The 13,172-nt window shown below is 41.4% G+C and overlaps 1 protein-coding gene across 1 annotated transcript; it reads right to left on the reverse strand.

Moving 5' to 3' along the window:
• Positions 1 to 210: 210 nt before the first annotated feature.
• LOC118425129 lies at positions 211 to 4,804 on the reverse strand. The gene is made up of 7 exons (XM_035833948.1): positions 4,027 to 4,804; positions 3,030 to 3,217; positions 2,214 to 2,402; positions 1,825 to 1,938; positions 1,361 to 1,499; positions 874 to 1,076; positions 211 to 663 (listed from the first exon to the last, which is right to left on the reverse strand). Exons 1-6 carry the CDS (start codon positions 4,680 to 4,682, stop codon positions 893 to 895), a joined length of 1,470 nt encoding a protein of 489 aa, XP_035689841.1. The 5' UTR covers positions 4,683 to 4,804; the 3' UTR covers positions 211 to 663; positions 874 to 892.
• Positions 4,805 to 13,172: the final 8,368 nt, after the last annotated feature.

Below are 13,172 nucleotides of genomic sequence, written 5' to 3' on the forward strand. Positions count from 1 at the left end.
CCTAAGGCCGGCTTACTCCTCTATTTGTTCCATTTCTACGATTTTTCCAGCGATCCGGAGTCTGGTAGAGACTAGATCCTATGGACCTGAACCGAACCTGTACCGGTACTCACGCCTAATGTAAACTAAAAGTCAACATACAACTCTCCATCCAAGACACACAGTATTGTTTGTTACAAGTTTGTTCTTGTCCTGTTTGAAAGATTGCACCATTGCCATTACAATATCATGACTGTTTTTCACAGTTTTGGTCCATAGTATAGCCTGGAGTTCAACATAACAGATAGATATTCAAATTTAATACAATATCATGACTGTTTTTCACAGTTTTGGTCCATAGTATAGCCTGGAGTTCAACATAACAGATAGATATTCAAATTTAAACAAAAAACATGAAACAACCATGAACCAGTCATTTTAATCAACCTTTTAATCTTCACAGAATGACAGTTCTATAACTTAGGCTACCACTCTCAGTCAGTCTATACAGACTCTGACTCTACACTTAGGCTACAGTGTCAATAAACAGAAATAATCTGATTTTGACATTAAAGTTAACTGGTCTCCAGATTAAATAATATTGATTTTCCAGATTAGATTAGTCTCTTTACACGGAATGACAGTTCTACCACTGTAGGCTCTCAAGTGGCAACAAATTGAGAATACTGTAAATGCAGAAACTTTCGCGGTGGTTTAATGTTCGTGATTTTCGTGGTGGGCGTTTCACCGCAAATTCAAAACCACCGCAAACATTTTCCCATGGCAGTTAGAATCTACAGTGCATGGTGCTACCGCGAATTTAAAACCACCGCGAAAAGTCCTTTTTCCCGCTACCGCAAAATTAGATCCCTGCGAACTTGAATGCATTTTGAGTACTTGATTCCATCTGCAATCAAGAAAGGTTTATCTTCTGTGCTTCGTACTCCACAATGTGGTCGTAATTCCACTCATCGTACCAGCGACAGCTTCCATGCTCATACTCGTCACAGCTGACCCGTGGTTGGCCGCTCTCCCGCGCTGGTAACGTGGGTTCTGCCGATCTCTTACCGAGGGAGTAGAAACTCTTGTAGTAATACCTAAAACAGATTATTACATTGCCTATTAGAAAGTACATTGTATCATTTTGCTATTTTAAACTACAAGTAGAATGAAGGGCCACAAGCCATTTTCATAATAATGGTGATTGACCAAGAGGCTATCTACGTGGAATGAGCAAAATAATAGCAACCCAACTGACAACTATCGGACTTGAGACATTTTTGGACATGCTAGAGGGGGGAAGACCTTGGTGGCTTCCAGAGTCACTACCCTAACATGAAGAAAAGAAGAAGAAGAGTGAAGTAAAACAGGAGTATCTCACCATCTTTGGATGATGAACTTGTGACCTTTCCTGACCTTGGAGGCATCATGGAGGGAGGTGGGGTCACAGTTCCCCTCGGGAGTCATGTTGTTCCACACTATCGCCATTCCCTTGGTCGGCTTCACTGCAATGCCCAGTTCTATTCACAAGAATAATGATTAATCTTCAGCCTTAAAATACAATTTACTGGATACTCTTACTGCTAAAGTTCAATTGCAAAAAGAAAATTTGTAAAAGATTGTACAACTACCTTCAATGTGACTGTTATGTTTACTCATAATACGCTTTTTGCTGATGACTTCTTTATGTACTGGGTCGTTGCCACCAGCAGCACAAGTGACCCAGTACATGTACCTTAGGACGTGGCCAGCAAAAGTCACAGTGTAATAATTATATAAGCCCCCCAAAAAGGCCAGGTTCAGAGAGCCTGCTATGGAGGCTACACACTAGCTAGCTCCCCTCACCTGTGAACTTGGTCTCTCCTCCTTCTGGCACATCCTGTAGATAGACCAGTATGGTGGCAAACCTGTCCCTCTGGTCTCTGGACCCCACCACACAGTCAGTGTGGCTCTTATAACCTGCAAGTTTACATGTCACAATGAACCCAGCATCATACTGTACCACTGTACCAGACTCCTATAGATTCATGAGCTAGGCTGAATGAAAGCTGGAAATTTGCCTGAGAGAACTCTGGTAATATAAGACTATGAGAAAGTATTGGAAAGTCAGTATTGTGAGTGAATTTACAGACTTTCACCCAAACACGGGGCCTGCTATGATAATCACAGGTGTCTGTTGAAACACTAAATAATGCCAAGATAAATACAACAAAGTGCTGCAAAGTCGGACATACCTATCCCCTGAGCATAGGACGTTATCTGGAATTTCCCGCCATTTTCTGGTTTGAGTCCCGTGGCAGCGGCAACCCTCCGTTCAAACGTGGCGCTGAATTTGCTCTCCCCGGGGTAGAAGGACGTGCTGTAGCTCCAGTGCAGGTGTTGTTTAAGTTGGCTGGAGAGGCTGGCATTCAGGCACTTCGTCCCTATGATATAAAATAGAGGAAACAAGAGTTCAAAGATTATACCCATGTGAAATATTTACTTTTTTTAAAGTTTCTTTTTTCATTCATTCTTGTTAATTTCTCAAGTCAAGTCAAAGCCTATATTTAATGTTGATGGTTGCTTTTCAACAAGGTCGAGTGAAGGAAGGGGTCAGAGATAAGAATCAAAACATTATATATTACTGGTAAACATCAATACAGTATTAAATAATATGTAAATGGATAAATAAGTCATTTTCTCATTAATCATGTCTATACATTTTCCTGCCAGCCTGCAGGACCAACAATGGACCACAGCTAAGTCATCCTGCCATTCTCCAGTTACACCATCTTTCACCTCACATCCTGTCACTGGACAATATTCAAATAACTATTGACACACACCAGGACAAACAAACACACAAGCAAAACAAAACAAAGGCTCATATTTTATGAATTCCTGGTAAAAAAAAGTCATCATTCAAAGATGTCGAGCCAGAATGTGAAAAGTTATTAAATAAGTCTAAAGTAATATGAAACTATCATTTGAATTATCTATTTGTAAACAAAATTGAATTTTGTAACATGAATCATGAGGAAACAGAAGAGAAAGGAGCTTTGCCTTTTTACCTTCAGTGAAGTCCTGACTGCTGACCTTGACCTTTAACGCTGCATCCTTAAGGTGATTTCTTAGCGTTTTGATGCTGTCGAAGCAGATGATTGGATCATGCTTGGACGTCTCCTGCACATGACGGCTGTGTGCCCCCATCAGTCCCTCGCACTCTCGCGCAGTCAGGAAGTTGTCAAACAGGTAAACTCTGGAGGGGCAACAAATCATCTTTATAATAGAAAACTGATGATGTTTGATTTTACAGCATGAATGGGGGATCTGAAGGTTTAGTCAGAAATGAGTCGTATTAAAGACCTTCTGCTTTTTTTCGGTCTCTAAAATTAATGAAAATTTTTCCAATAAAATTTGTCAAAAATCTCACCACTGTTTCTGAATTAGCATTTTTTAGCTTGCAAAACTTGAACTGTAAGCTTTTGTCAACAAGGCAATAATTAATAGCACATCCTCTAATGTTAAGCAGCAAGTAGATGGTGCAGAGACATAGGCAAGTAGACAGGCCCAAAATAATTATTTTACTCCCGTCAAGCAAAGCAATGGGAAATTAAAGGAATATAAAATGAAACATTCAATGTTGCATTTTGAACCCTCTCCCTTTCCTACATACATGGAAGCTTCCTCACATGTATATCAGATGAAGATATGGTCATTTCTGCCCAGCTATCATATGTTGCCATCTGTATGTTTGTAAACATGTCTCAGGAAAGGTAAGTAAGCTGCACTTCCTGCTTGGACAGAAGGGGGCGTGGCTAACATGGCTCACTTCCGGGTTGGAAATGAATGAACCACATAATGATATCTATGTACATGTACAAGAATATTTCAATTCAATTACAAAATATTAATCTAAATGTCAACAAATATTGAGTGAGAGTTCTATTCAGTCCAATAACCTTATTTGGTAGACGTCAATTGAATCAGATGAAAATATATGCTCAACTACTATGATAAACCAAAAACTTAATTCTTTATTTTCGTACATTTGCACTTCTTACCGACCTCACGTTCGTGTCAACGTCTTTTGTCGGTTTGACCTCCCTGTATCTCAGCTGTCTGCCGTCCACACTGACGTTTCGAACCTTCATGCGATCCAGTATGCTGGGCTGAAACTCTTTGATCTCTTCCGGGAGGCTGTCTTCAGAAACAGTCTGCGGTTTCTTCTGTTTTGTGGGCTTCTTTGGCGTTTCTTTAGGCTTGGCCTTGCCTGCTGGCGCTTTTTCTTCTACCTTTTCTTCCTTCGTCGATTTGTCAGATTTCTCCAGCTCTTCTATCTCCTCCTCCAACATGTCGGCTTTCGGAGCGGCTGTCTTGTCGGCGCATTTCTTGTCGGCCTCCTTGGGTTTTACATCGGCTCTCTCTTTAGGCTCCATCGCGGAAGGATCGGGACTTTCCTTGCTGGTAAAACACAGGAACAGAACGCCTAAGCCGAGCATCAAGATGACGCAAACGAGAAGAACCATGCAGAAACTTTCGTTGGTGGTATACAACTCTTCCGTCGGCGTTTCTTGAACGCCATCTGTCTTCTCGCGCATCTGACTTCGTGGTTTTCTTTCGGCCATTTTCAGCGTCTCCTGTTTGTTGTTATCCTTCTCAGCTCGCACCTTCTCGGCCGTTTCTGGTTTCCTCTTTGTCGCCTTCCCCATTTTCTGAGTCATCTGAAGGAGCTGTGTGTGAAGCCAAGAGGGAGCAAAAGTGGCTATCTGTCGGAAATATCGAAAGATAGCTTCAAAGTCACCGTCTGTGAATCCAACAGGTGGTACAGAGAATAGGGCCGAAGGTCGCACACACTTGTTTACATGGCCTTTCCTGATGATATCAAAGCAACGCCCCCGTAAGGACGAACTCGGCATTGCAGCCAATTGAAAACGTTATACAATACAATCAGTATATCTACAAAGGGATTGTGTGTCGACCTCTTTCTTCATTTCTTTCTTTACTTCATGCCTTCTTTTCCTTTCTCCCTTTGCCTATCATTCCTTAGTCCATTGTGTCCATTCTTTCATAAAAGTTTCCTCGAACTACAAAAACCTTACTGAGTTCCTTTGACGTTCTTACTTTCTTATAAAGTTCTTTGTTTCTTCACCCCTTCTTCTTTCTTAATAGTCTTCTTTTACTAGTATATCTGTCAGATCCCACAGGCTTATAATCTTGAAGACTACGTGTGCGCACGTAGCCTTCAGCAGACTGTCCCACACACCTTTATCTCCGGATCTGAACTGACAGAGTGTCGCCTTTATTTGTGACACCCACGCCGGACCCCCAAGCAGCAAATTCCCTTCCCAATATGCGGGCATAATTCTGCATCTTTTATGTACAATTAAAGTTTCAACTTGTGCCGTTTAGTCCACGCGGTTCTTGGTATTCCTGGCTAGACGTTGTGCCATCGGGAAGGCAATTTACGTTACTCTGCAAGCAGAGGTTAGGCTCCGGCTTTTTTAACGTTTCAGTTTAGTCGTTTTTATCGGGCTTTCTACTTTGTATTCTATCTTGCTGTGTCAAAACCTACCTGTTAGGTTTTGACACAGCAAGATAAAATATAAAATAGGTGAAGTATGGGCTCCACCTTCCGATACCTCTAGACACGGTGGATTGACTATAGACTGTATTTATACAATATCTCACAGCCATGGCTGGGGTTAATGGCTCCCTCCCCGATGTAGGACCGACCGCTAGGAGCGCGATTTTAGGCCTTTCATGCTAGCTGTCCCTACGGCCTCAAATAGAGTGTGGAATTACGTTTACCTTTCCGCAGGTTTGAAGCGGAATTGTTTATATCCGCGGGGTTTTGCACAGTTATTTTTACAAAGAAAACGTGCGCAAGGTATCCATTCGATTGCCGATGATTTGGTATGCCCACCACAGAACGTAGTCAGATCTATGATATTGCAGGCCTTTATATGGTCATCCTTGGGCAGATGTGAGGTATGCATGTCTCTTAATATTGATGTTTAAAATGTCATATGCAAGAGGCCATGTGCACCAGGCAAGTATCGAGCGCGAGGGAAGAGTTGTGTGACGATTGAACTATAACTTTTGTACTATTATTTTGAAGTAATATTTTGCAAAATGTCTTGATCCGTTATATTCAACGTCGTGGAAAACTGTGCTGAGGTTTTATCTATACAATGTTATAAAGTCATGTCTCTTCAACTTCGTGCTGTATGCATTTTATTTTGCATTATACAAAATCGGTTTATATTACTCAAGTTTTTAATGCCTTATTCATGTCAGTTAGAATAAAATTAACCATCTTTTCAACCAACGCATGCACAGGATTTTTATCACCCCATGTAGCCACGGCGTTTTCGATGGAACTTCCAGCTCTGACGGAAGAAGAAGGGGAGTACTGAATACCCCCCAGTAATTCTCACCACCTACGCCAGAACCTGACGTCTCCGTTTCCTTGGTTCCCATTGGTCCTTGTGATTCCCGGGCTGATTGATGATGTCACGACGGAGGCTATTGGTCCTTTATGAGCGGAAATGTTTCTCTTTGATGGGCGATGGGATAAAGATGTACCATCAAGATGTATTTAAGATAACTTCTGACGTCTGTAGTCCGAATGATGCCTGTCCTTGACGAGTAATGTGGGAGGGGGACCATCCAGAAAAGCCCGTAGCCTAAAAAGAAAATACCACATCTGGAGGATTGTAGCGATTTTTATCATTTATCCACATATTCGATGATGCCTTTCTGAATGTTGACTTTCACGGCAAGTAGTCATTCTCTCCTTTCCTGTTGTGACAGCTAACGTGAAAAACTTCAGAAAATGGCGACCAATATCGTCTGAGCAGTGACCTCCTTGGTCAGGAGTGAATTTATTAGGTATGAAGAGAAACATAGGAAATACTGACAATACTTGTGTTCTACATTTATAGATAGATAACACAGGTAGATAGCACTTTCAGATAAATGAAAGTGTTCTTTAATAAGATCCTTTGTTTCTTCCTTTATCCATCCTAGACCAACAAGAGATATGACGAAGATGTTAGCTTTACTTGAAGGAAATATCGATCGTATGACACGATCCCTAAAGCCATTTCCTGTCTTCTTTACTGGGCTTTGTTGGCCCCTGGACATTGCCTTGTTGGGAAACGATGAAAACAAGATATTACAGCGATGAAGTCGTTCAAAAATATGAAAAGAATATGTTGTTAAGAGCAACAAACGTTACTGCCTACTTACAGACGCTCATCCCCGTAGATCTCAGATATAAACTGTTTTCCGTCAATTCTAATACAACGGACGCGCCACAATTTTTCCTTACGCAAATGTCGCCAAGTAATAAGACCCTAAGGCGACTCCAACCAACATGTTGTAGTGTTAATGACAAGAGATTTACTTCCAATCAAGTGTAACTGATTAGTTTCTAAGAATATCTTCCTCCCCGTCCCTGTCACGTAGGGCACGGTTTTTCGTCTCGCCTTGAGTGGTCACGTTTTCCCGCTAGGCCTTGTCCCTGGTGCTGAAAGGGCATCACGAAGAGCCACTTTGCCTTTCGACATTGCTACAGTCTTCCAGAGACTTCCAAACGCAGGATTAAGGAATTTAGATTTCCTCTCAGTAGAGTTATTCCTCTAAGGGCTACCTTAGGGTGGAGCTCATTTACACCAAGTACGGTAGAAACAAACTCATTCGATAGCTTGTAACAATGTGCTTGTTGCAAGATGTGCCAAGGTGAGGTGAGACAGGTCGTTCACTGTGATACGACCAGCTGCTGTATGCCGCGCATCGTTCCTGTGAAGCCGGTGTATTACGCCAAAGGGTGGTCATATCGGCTACTAAAAAGAGATCCGAAATACACTCCCTCACACACATACGCACACACACACGCGCACACACACACACGCGTGTATATCATCCATGCACCTGGTCTTTTTCATAAAGTTCATATAAAAAGTTTGTAAACCGCAAAGGTATACTCGCATGACTCAAACAAAAATAAGAATGAACAATAAGCCGTTTGTGATCGATTGCAGAGACAAAGCAATTCCTTGTGGTGTCTTACCTGCGAGTCGTTACCCTCTCAAGAAGATGCTGTGACGGCGGTATGACGTCAGCGGATGAAAGATAACCTCAGTTCAAACAGCTTGAAAAATGACACACTGAACAACCAACTGTTTATAGTTTAGAGGAATGGAAAGATGTCGAATATCCTTTCAAAATTTTCTTGATTTGTACATCCTTTTTCCGAACCAAAATGGGTGTAAATATTTGCTGGCAAATATCAAATGTCTAGTTTCAATCTCACATTGCCGGTAAAGAAGCATTTTGAACAATCGTTGTGTCTCAGCTCAGCCGTCATCCTTCTGACGCCTTATCGACCAAGCATTTTGAACATTGTATATCATATCTTGTTTATTCAGTAACCTGTGTTTGTTATTAAGTGTTATCAAAACATTCCAAAAATGATATTAATTGTCTGCCAACGCAAAGACAGAAGACGACAAAAACACTTGACTACAGGAAATTGTGACTATGTTTTTTATAATAATGTCTTATTTTTCCTTCGCTGCTATTCTCTCCATCCATAAACAACCATGAAGATTGATTTTGACAAAAAAAACACCAGTGATTGTTATGACGCAGGTGACTGAAAATGCGTTGTATGACTACGTGTATTATAGACCTTTTAACGCCAAAACACGTGTGGCGTAAACACGTGAAGTGCATGGAAAAAAATCGACCATTTTTCTCTAAAGTTTCCAGTGAAATGCGCTGCTATGAAGTGGACATTTTTATAACACAAACTCATTCGAGCGCATTTATATCGTAACAGGGAAGGCGATCATCTATGCGTATTTCGGACGAAATTTCTACTATAGAATTCTCAACATACGCTTGCACTGCTATGTGAATAGAACCCCGATATCGCGATTGACAACGTCGCTATGAATAGTAATCAATAGATAGACTCATGATGATATTGTGTGCAACAGTATCATTTCCTTCAGTATTTAGTGCCGTCCACACAGAGCCAATCGAATGGCCGCCCCACTCACCAAACCCTTGATTACATTTTTGCGTGGGATCAAAAAGCCAGTCGTGACAGGTCCTTCTGTAACTAGTATCCACTGGCCATACATGATGACGTTGGATCGGTATTGCAATTACATGCCGTATATGTGACACGAGATATTTCCGGTACCACATCTCATTCAAGTAACACACGCCTCCATTTCGGGCTGTTCGCTTGGTGTTCTTTTCGTATCATGATCAATCATTTTGAACGATCACCCCTCCTAATCTTTTTCTTAAATGGGTTTGCACCCACTAGTAGCTAGGGGAGATACATACAACGTATATTAGCTCGATGTTTCGCGGTCCGGAAGTATACAGATGAAAACGTCGGCTTTCTTTTTGATGAGAAAGAGAAGGGAAGAGTGGGCGGGAAACGAACGCGTTGTACGGGAAATGAAAAAAAGCTAGCCATGAGGAAGGCACGAAAACATGATAGTGTGAGCAGGTATTCTGGTTTCTCCACCAAATTATGAGGCTATAGCCTACTTTTCTCGTCTCGCCTTGAGTGGTCACGTTTTCCGGCTCGGCCTTGTCCTTGGTGCTGAAAGGGCATCAAGAACGGCCACTTTGCCTTCCAAATTGCCTCTAGGAGTCGAGCTTTTTCTTGCCTAATGCTAGTAATATGCCTTTTTCCCCCTGATGGTACATCAGTTCGACTCGGGGTTTTTTCGTGGTTAGGAAATAAATGCAGCCACATGAATACTAGTCTGATAAAGTTTTTAACATCAGATAAAAACATATCATATTAAAGCCACAAAAAAAGCCAAACTCGTAGAGCCTGCTTATACAGGAGAGGTTGCAAGTCTAAATCTTTCAGCCGACTTTCGTAAAATAGTGCTAAAACACTGGAGAAACGTGGCTTACAGAAATTATTCAACCAAACGACATGCCTCTGCCTCGCTTCCGTTCAACCTACGACGTCCTTGGCAAATGATGTTTCACAGAAAAGAATCAGTCGACAATGTCCCTCACGCCATTTAAACATTTGCTTTTTGCTGGTATTTTTAAGGTGAATATAGAAATCGTTCAGCATTACACTGACGATCTTTCTCCGGTACTCTCTGCGGCAAAGCGGGGAAAGTTCCAACAGCGTCATCGATCATAACAATCCTCTACGGGCCGTCCTGCTGAGTCGCAATGACAAGTCAATGTCAAAAGCACAGCTTTGTTCTTCCTCTAACCCAGAAATTCAAATGCAGCCCATTCCCCCAGGACTATGCATCGACTAGTAGTGAAAGAACTTGTCAGGAAGATAACAATGATGTATAATATACATTAGTATCAGAGATAATGATTAAATGCTGTAAGGTGGGCCGACGGAAGATGGATTCTGCACAACTTCGGTAAGTTTGTTAGGCAGAATACCGTGCTATTCAAAAATAAGGATTAGTCATACAGTGTGAGTAATGGCGTAGCGGCAATGCCTAATGAATGAAACATATTTTGTAGCCGTATTATTTCGTGATATTTTACCAGTGCACATAATATATGATTACAGAAACTCAGTGGCGGTGTATCATGCTCTTTACTTCAACGAGGATCCATGTGATTTTTTTCACAGAGCTGCAACTTTTTCATATTTTCACACCATTTATTGATTGTAAAGATTTTCGATCGCACAATTGTCTTGTTTAAGTTTACTTTTCCGTTACTGTAGTTGAATGTGTTTTATTCCATGCTATTGTTTTATATTTATTGGAGAGGAATTCTCATAAGCACAGTGCCTTGCTCAATCCTCTGTAGATATATGTGAACGAAATTTAGAGACAGTTAGAAGAAAACGCAAAGAATATTGGCCCATGGTGATTCACGCGAACATGTTTTTCATATCGGAATAAACCCATCTCGTTGCTGTTTTTGTTCAAAGGTTTGATAAGTGTTCTTTGGCGTTTTGCTGTCTTGGCGGCATTCGTGTTTCTTAGATGCATCAGTGTCTATAAAACAACAACAAAATCTGCTTGTAGATAAGAGGTTAACAACATGTTTACGTAAATGACTTTCCATATTTCCAGGCAAGAAGAATAATGGCAGATAATCAGTATAACCATAATGTCCTTGGTATGATAATGCTTTCGGGTGATTAGAAGCTTTCTGATTGCCGCGTAACTCAACTACAACGAAGCACCGATTCTGTCGTAGCTTTCAGTGGATCACAGTTGATCAGTGTCGGAAACTATCTATAAGAAATAAGATAAATTATGTACTTCTCTCCACTGTCTAGAAGGAGTTTGACTGTAGATATCGCTGAATTTGAGAGGCAATGAACTTGCGAGTAGTGACGGCGGAGGGATAAGCCGTTTCCGTTTCATTTAATTTGATCATCACTCCGTATAGGCCTAATGAGCTAATCTGCCTTTTCTGACAGGAATCAAGACACATTTACAACAGAGGCTTACACGCTAGTAATCATATTAAAATTTCAATTCAAAATATGGTTTGATGATAAGAGATTGTGGCATCGCACGGTGTTTACATCGAGACCGACTTTGGGTGCGGGTTAGGCGTAATTGGTTTGCAGAGCATGATTTCCAAGTAACTGTCGATTTTTTTCCTTCTTGAAAGAAAATGACTTGGGAGACACAGAAGGGTGATTAGAAGGAAACAAATTTCCCCCGACTGCTGATCTGTACACAGCTCCTAAAATGGCTCACGAGGGAAATATAGTCATTATCAAGATAAATCAGCATGCACACGCTTCCGGCGCAGGGTGCGTGCATGTTGATGCGAACAGGTGAACGTTAACTGGGCTCCAAGCAGATGTTAGGAATGAAAATCGTAACATTTCTTGGCATACAGCCCAATTTAAGTTATGGAAAAGGTTTAACTGTTCTCTAACTCGAGAAATTGAACTCGCCTCAGTCACTCAGTCGTGTAAAGCTCTCTGACCCAATCGATTGCTCTGGACACGTGACTCAAGTACAAGTGGCGTCATCAACGGGTCAAAGGAAGCCTATGGCGCCTCCTGTCCCGGTGCCTCCTGGTGTACATAGCCTCATTCAGTTACTCCTCTCACAGAGATGCTTACGACGCTAACGTGTCAGAAGCACATAGTATGTACTGAGGCTCCACAAGAAGTAGGCCAAATAGACAGATAGCATGCCCGAGGAGTTAGCCGGCCAGAGAGTACAGTTGTCGGCATGTCGCCAGTCTTCTTGGAAATTACACCCCAACTACAAGATAGCTTAAGGGTAATCTCCAAGCAGGTGTATGATTTTCGAATTGTCACATTTGTGCACTTTTCCCCGCTCAATTTGTAAAAGGAGGTTGGAAAAGCCCCCCTTTCAACCTCCTTGATTTGTACGACTTTCAATATGTGCGGGCTCAGTGAGTTCCGACTACACAATACCTCCATTTTTCATGGAGGTAAAATATTCAGTGCCACAGAGTGTGGTACAGAGTGCATGTTCGTCTGACACTGAGAGGCAATACTAGGCATAGCAGTCTGCAACTCACACCCCGACCGCAAGTCGAACTTTATAGCCTTTATCTATGAGAGGATAGACTGGCGAATTTTGTTTGCTCTCGCTCTTTTTGGATTGAGAAATGAAACAACAAAAAGTTTATTAGTAAGATAACTCGCAAAGAACAGTTTTACCTCAAGCCGTGCTATCAAAATTGCCAATTTTCTAGAGTCCGGGATTTGAGTGAATGTTTGGAATAATGAATCAAATAAAAAAAGTTTTATTTCTATTTTTGTTTTTCATTTTCTATGTCCTTTTTCCATTCCATGTTGGTGCAATGATTTGATTCCCCATCTAAACGTTCATCTGAACGCTCCAGTCATTAAACAAATTGAAGAGTGGGATTTATTTTGAATGGTAATATGATACTTGTTACATCGATTAGATTTGCAAGCCAAAATCTAGATGATTGGTTACATCAGGGATCATCAGGGTGTCATGTCACATTTTTTGGGGAAACGCTTCCGGGTGCAATGTGCTGAAAAAAACTATCCCTCCTTTGTGATAGAATTACTAGGGAGTAGTGTCGCTATTGTCGCACGATATAACGTGTCACAAATACCTAACCAACGACTGAATCCTTCACTAGTATTCCTTTCTTTCTGGTGGGAACTAAGCCAACCAATGACAGAGGCTGCCTCTATCACGTGATCTAGCAATATA

The sequence above is a fragment of the Branchiostoma floridae genome, chromosome 10, assembly GCF_000003815.2.
Source record: "Branchiostoma floridae strain S238N-H82 chromosome 10, Bfl_VNyyK, whole genome shotgun sequence".
Classification (NCBI taxonomy): Eukaryota; Metazoa; Chordata; class Leptocardii; order Amphioxiformes; family Branchiostomatidae; genus Branchiostoma; species Branchiostoma floridae.